The sequence below is a fragment of the Chaetura pelagica genome, unplaced genomic scaffold (assembly GCF_000747805.2).
Source record: "Chaetura pelagica isolate M959 unplaced genomic scaffold, ChaPel_1.0 scaffold138, whole genome shotgun sequence".
Classification (NCBI taxonomy): Eukaryota; Metazoa; Chordata; class Aves; order Apodiformes; family Apodidae; genus Chaetura; species Chaetura pelagica.
Window position 1 is genome coordinate 4,031,450 of NW_009954215.1, and position 7,075 is coordinate 4,038,524.

Here is a 7,075-nt window from a genome sequence, read left to right on the forward strand (position 1 = left end):
TCCCTACAGCAAGTAGAAGATATTACCCAGAGCAGAGATCCAGACTAGAATCCAAGATGCATCTTGCAACACTGTGGGTCTGGAGCTAAACAAAGACAGGTACTTCTCTCATGTAAGGAGAAATGTCTCTGTACTTTCCCCAGTTTAAATTATGTCTTTATCATTCTGTGTAAATTAGATTGATTTCTATTTGAAAATGATAGCAGAATAGACTCACATTACTGATTAACAGTGTAACTAATTAATAGAGTTTGTTCTGATCAGGGTACATTTTCACCTAAAAAGCTACCTTGAGAGATCTCTGCTAGCATTTGTTATGCTGTACATTAGTCTTCAAATGCTCTTGCAAGTGCTTCTCTGACTCAGTAACACAATTTTCTGACTCTGACCCTAAGCATAATTGTCACAGATGTTTCTATCTGTTGTCACCATTGTAAGTTTCCTGTTTATTATCAGAATAACTGTGCCCTAAGGTTGGAGGCTGTGAAATAATCTGGATGCTGCCTTTTGTAACATGTAAAAGATATGTACAGTGGTACTATACTGTTACCAAAGGATTTTTTTCACTGTGACCCACAGTGTAAGAACCCACAGTAAAATAATGCAAATAGCACTGAAGTGGTTCCAACTATTTCTATATTCACTGCCTGTCCTCATCAATGTCAGTGGGATTTCTGCCACTAATTTCAGCAGTAGGAGGATGTATAACCCTCAGTGAGATATAAAATAAAAATACTCTATAATTAGAGTTAATCTTATCATAAGTAGTCATCAAAAGTCACTTGTTTAACAGAAATTGCCTTCTAAATAAAGGAGAAGCAGGTGTCTAGATTCAGACAAGATCTTAAAACACACACATAAAGCATGTGACAAAATTCCATTGACAAAAGGCAACCACATATTTAGGGACTCTGGTGGAAAGGTTTGGATGGAAACATTGGCGGAATACAGGCCATGGTCTCAGACCTCCAGATTTCTGAGTCCAGAAAAGTGTTCTTCACCTTAAGGTGGCTATGTGGGAATGTATGTTTATGATCAAGCAACAGTCTTTCCAGTGGTGGCCTTGCAGGCACAATTTGAAGGGGTTTCTTAAAGCAGTTAGAGAAATTTCACAGTACCTAGCAGCCCGTGTGAGTGAGAGACAGAGAGGAAAAGAAAGTAAGTAAATTATTTGAGACAACAGCATTTTATCTGCCAATCTGCTTAGTGGTAAATACTGAAAGAAGGGAAGGTCTAAAAAACTCTAGTCACAAGCTCTTATTAACTTTCTGGTGTGATCATTGAAGCTGATACCAGACTTACCTTGTCATGAATTTTTTACTGTTCTTAATGGAATGGTAAGTGGTGAAATTGTCTTAGGTTTGTAGACTTAGCAGGCTAATCAGTGTGGAATTAAGTGTGGTTAAATAAAGGAGCTGTCTGCTCTCTCTAAAGTTGTCTGAGCTGTCTGTGCCTTTCTTTCTCAGGTGGCCATTAATATTGGTACAGTGCCTGAAGGCCTTAAGATGACTGATACTGCACAGTGAAAATATAAAGTAGTGTCAGCTGAGATACATAGTATTGTCTGCCAATAGTGAGAGCTTTTAGCAATCAGACTTCAGTTATTAATTCCTCAGAATTTACTTTGTTTCTTGCTCTCCTGAGACGACATTGAAATCATAGATGTGAGTTTGTTTGATGGCTAATTCTTTTTTCACTGTTAAGGAAAATTCTGCAGTATTAGATTCATTAATCAGACTTAATGGAAGTATATTTTTTGCTACCGTGTAAGACATGAACACATTATTGAGTATTTATTAAAGTCCTGCAGATTGCTTTAATCTTGTGTAATATGGTGATTTCCCCAACATTGTGTTGGGTGTTTCCTTCCTTCTCCATGTCTTACCAAGAATGTGTTATGCATCAGAAAGCAGAATTAAGATGCTTTTCACCTGGTTGTGTCCTAAACTCAGCTCCCTTTGCCTTCAGTTGCGTTGGTGAGGGTTGTAAAAACACATCTTCTCTAATTAGACTTCCATGGAAAATAAACAACTTCCAATTGTGGTAACAATTAACGCTCTTTACGTTGATCTTGCAAGAACTCATTTTGGCATGAATAGTGCTTACATGGGTACTGAATCTCTCTGCAGTCCTTCATATCTCATACTGACAGAGGGGAATGCGGTTCCCGACTCCCACCTCTTTGGAGCCAGACCCATGTCTTGCTTTTTTGTGCCTCTGTGCTATGTTGTGCCCCTTGCCAGTACAGCTGGTACACTGGGTGTGTAATATCCTGATCAACCAGTACAAGGAGACAGGAGGGAAATGGGCCCTGACCCGGGGTCTGCACTAAAGAGTGTTCGGTCTGCAAAGTGGTCCCAACGAAAGCACTTATTCCTCAGCTGCAAACTAGCACCACAGACACCTCTTGAGACCTCCATCCTGCTCCCAAGGTCTGGGGCTTAGTGTCCCCTCCTTTGGAGAACAAAATGTTAGCATTATGTGTTCAGAGCTAAGTTGATCTGGCAAAACTGAATCCTCAATAGAAGTGGACAAGTGGGTTGCTAGAATTGTTCTGACTTGAATTCAAGCAGATAGAATAATGTGTAACTTCTTCTGAGTGGAACAGTAGTGCCATCAGGTGGGCAGGAAGGTAAGTGATTCCTGTGAGAATTTTAAGTGTACTGCTATTTCAGTAATCTAGATTCATCTTGGATTGACATCCTAATTAGTGCTAGGTCCTGCCGTTTAATTAGTGTATGAAGCATAATCAGTTGTGTAAAGAATGACATAAAAATGTATGGAGTATCAAACACACATTTTTATTTAATAACACTGCTACCAGTTACCATAACCAGGTTTTACAACTGGACATTTTATTAATTCTAGTTTTTTTACAATAGGTGCTAGCTATTTATGCAAATATTGAAAATTAAATGGCTCACAGAGATGCTTTTAATTTCTCTTAATATTTTACTAGAATCTTTAATGCCCAAAATTAAGATGAGTAGAGAGTATTCCAGTTCAGGCTTGCAGTGGTATAAGGACCTTCTGCTTAAAACATTGAGGAACGTGGTTTAAGTAGTGCTTGCACTACTTCAGATGTTTTCCAGCAATATGAAATCACTTGCCAGCTCTTGCTCATGGCCTTCCAGGGAACAAAATGTGTAAATAAATAGTAGGCTTGCAATAAGAAAGATTGTTTATGGCACAGATATCTTAGTCTTTATCTTGTCTGCTTTTTAAGATTTGACCAGAGCTTGAAACTCTGAAAAAGAAATAAAAGAATAATAAGATAGGACCATGTTTTGTGTGGTCAAAAATTACTTTCTTAATTTTTTGAGTTAAAATGGGAAGCTACTGACACCTCCTCTGATAATCATTCCTCAAAGGTCAGACATTGTATACTGAAGATAACAGATACTTAAGACAAAGAAAGTGTTGCATCTAAGTGTCACATGTTACCACAGTTAGTAAAAAGCAGTGAAATTATATACTGAAATATATCAATTTAGGCTCCAGTTCTGAAAAAAATCTCTGTAGATGAAAAAAGGGCCTGACCATTCGTAGCCAAGGGCAGAATATAGACCAGCTCCTGTGTTAGATCCTCTCTACAACACAGGCCAGATCTGAGCACATCAGAATCAGATCTGGATCATTCAGTATGTGGAGCAGAGCAACAGCCTGGAGCTGGCCATTTGGCATTCCCAGTGGCAGACACTACTCTGTTCAATAAAGGCAACCTTACCATCCACTCCAATTTTACCGTCTCCATCACTATCACCAGCTGCCAGGAATGCATCAGTCAAAGCTCTGGCACTGGCTGAGAAGTTCTGCAGGAAAAGTCTGTTAAAGGTGAGAGGACAATCGAATGAGAAGTGCTCAGTATCGTAAGCATTTAGAATTTGTTGTTGGTAACAGCTGTAAAATTCCAAGCCTGATTGAATGCTTAAGACTATTTTGGAAGGTCTTTGTAAATAGTTTTTAACTCAATGGCAAAACTTGCTCTAACTTCAGTGAGAATAAGGGTGAGAAAGGAAGAGGCTGTTGCATCGCAATGTGTAAAAGTCTTTGATGACATTTTGGTTTCATTGTATTAAAAAGGCCAAATTAAAACTCACTCTGTAGTGACAGGATTCATCTTCCTTCTTGTGTTATCTCACTTCTTTTCTCCTAAGATGTAGATTCTTAAGAGTGGCAGGAATTTTTCTAACCTTACTTTTAATCTTCAAAGTCAGATGAATATGATCGCAAAGACAGAGTTCATGTGGTAGAAAGAAAGATGAGAGAAAAATATCCCTTTGAATTCAGTCTAGTGAAAAATCTTGCAATGATAAAAAGCAAATTCTAGCAGAACTGCTATTTTTGTCTTCATAGTCTGTCAGTTATCCCTACATGAAACAAGTATTTTCAGTACTATCTCTCTTTTCTCATTGTGATCCAGCCTTTCCTTTGTGATTTGTCTTGCAGCTCCTTCAGCACAAGCATACACACACACTTGTCTCTCATCCAAAGAGACAGAAGAAAAAAGAGTATTTCTGATGTTATCCTGCATTTTTAGACAGTAAAACACAACCCTATCGGTAACTCCTCTTAATTTACTTACTTCAGTTCATCTTCCTCAATAAAGCCACTCTTGTCCTGGTCAAGAATTCCGAAGACTTTGGCAAGCTGGTCTTTGGACTTGGAGTTGAGACCCACTTTGACAAAAAATGTCTTGTAATCAAATGAATCAGCAGCTGAAATAAGCAGGAAGAGATGGAGAAAAGTAGTTAAATATCTGGAACAACAACCACAAAATGGCTCTTTGGTCAAAAAGCAGCAAACTGTTCTGCAGTACAGCAAGTGTCATTACAAACCCCAGTCCTCAATCTTTGATTTTCCTGAGTTTTTTTCAGATTAATGTTTTTTTTCCATCCATGACCTCTCAAACCTAGGAAGATACTCACTGTGTTCTTCATAACTTAAGAACATACATTTGTAAATAGATACTTCACTCAAACATAAATTCACAGAACTTGATGATAAAAATGGTGCTTGTATTGAAATCAGGACGAGTTTTATTATTTTTCTGTGAAAAAACCCCAGAATTTCAGCCACTGGATTTTTTTAATACTTAGAATTGCTACAATGCATGAATTATGATAGGTGCCTGTACCTGGACTGGCAAAGATAAAAAAATGAATCTGTTCAATTACCTTGTCTCTGTTTGATCTTTTGATAAAACAATTAAAGCAGTAATCAGCAAACAAACATAACAATAACATCTTCCCGTGTACCCCAGCGAAGCAATCAACATTATACTGTTTAGTTCATTCTTTCTGCATTTTCTGTTTTCATTAGAACTGGGACATTGGGGTAGCAAGGACAAAGGGATTTGACAGATATACTGAAAAGCCAAATTTAAAACATAAATGTTACCTTGACAGCTCTGTAGGCCAGCAGCAATTTCAGCTTCTGTCAGGATATCAGTAAGAGCCATGTCAAAGCTACTGTAAAAGGAAAAATAATGTTGGGGAGAGTTCATAGTGAACTCTACAACTCGTCAGCCTGTGATGCTGCCCCATGAGGATGGCCATGTTTGATTAGTGGGGCAGTTGCAGCCAAAGTCCCAGAGCAAACCAGGGGAGCCATCCTTTAGTTCAGATGCATGTAGTGCATCTGCCTTGCTGCTATCTCTCAGTTAGTCTTCAGGTGCATATGCTGAGGACAAAACCAAACATATTTATAGACCTGCACAGCATTCAGGGATCTTCGGTCATTTCCATGCATTCTTTGGTGTGGATTATTGTGATATCGTCAAAAGCTCCAGAGGAAAGATTTGACTCACCTTGCCACACAGTTTTCCCCAAGTTAAGAACAGAAAAAACAGTAAGGTAAAAGATCTGCAGTCCCTCTTGACTTAATTCTTTTTCACATGCCAGAGATAATGACTTATATAGACCTTAGTTAAGTCCTCTCGACCTTTTACAGAAGTCCCAGAGCCATGTGATGGCTCAAATACCCAAGGGGATAAGTTACTGTGGCTGACAAGACCTGCTAGCTAATCAGATTGTTATTTATATCCCAAAGGAATGTGCATGGTGTTTTAGACAATATATAAGGTTTAATGCCATGCAAAGTAAATCCTCTCAGCTTGCACCTCTTTTTAGTCTAGTGAATGAAAAAATACAAACTGTTTTTTATTGCTTAATGATGGCAACAAATGGACATCTTCATCACAGACTTTGACTTTTAAGGGCCCGATGCTGGTAAGAATTACCCATGGCACATTATTCCTGTCGTTGCCCTAACAGTCTTCAAATAATACTAATCACAGAACCACAGAAAGGTTTGAGTTTGAAGGGACCTTAAAGATCATCTCGTTCCAACCTCTCTGCCATGGGGAGGGGCACCTTCCGTGAGACCAAGTTGCTGAATCCCATTCACATTTGTAGTAGGTATATCTGACATACAAGTAGCATTTCAAATATAAAACAATTTTAAATCAGCCCCAAATTTTTTTAATAAGCTGATTTAAAAGCCTTGGTTAGTCAATTACTGAAATATGTAATGTAGACTATAAAAGTCCAATATTGAAGACATTTGCTTAGTCTTAATTCATTGCACAGTGCAGATTGTAAATCATCATAACAAATGTGTCCATATGGAGAAGAAAGATTGTCAGTTGTTCAGCAACACACGGGGGTGTGCATCAATTGATGGTAAGCAGAGAAACTGAGCAGTGAAATCTGTGGTACTTTATTTTCTTTCTCCACTGAAAAATAAACTTCTGTAAGGATTCCAGCACTAGCTAAGCTCAAGCTGCAGTTTTACTGATTATTAATAGGATCCTCTGCTTGGCTATCTTACAAAATCTGTGGAACCTTAGTGGCCTTAAGAATGGCTGAAATTGGCCAGTGGTGTAAAAAGCCATTGGAAGAACATTTCACACCCACACATACATAGATGTGCATGAAGCATCATTGTAGATTTAAATAATGTTTGAGTAATGCCATTACATTTAAAATCAAGCCTAGCACTAGGTCAGTGTAACATAAAGCTACTGTATTTTCTTTCTAAAATTGTGTACATGCAAATACAGACAAAACCTCAT

General features: G+C 38.1%; 1 protein-coding gene across 1 annotated transcript; it reads right to left on the minus strand.

Annotated features, from left to right (window-relative positions):
- Positions 1 to 3,221: 3,221 nt before the first annotated feature.
- LOC104393737 (parvalbumin beta-like) lies at positions 3,222 to 5,473 on the minus strand. The gene is made up of 4 exons (XM_010003254.1): positions 5,401 to 5,473; positions 4,586 to 4,718; positions 3,728 to 3,825; positions 3,222 to 3,247 (listed from the first exon to the last, which is right to left on the minus strand). Exons 1-4 carry the CDS (start codon positions 5,459 to 5,461, stop codon positions 3,222 to 3,224), a joined length of 318 nt encoding a protein of 105 aa, XP_010001556.1. The 5' UTR covers positions 5,462 to 5,473.
- Between the last annotated feature and the right edge of the window lie 1,602 nt (positions 5,474 to 7,075).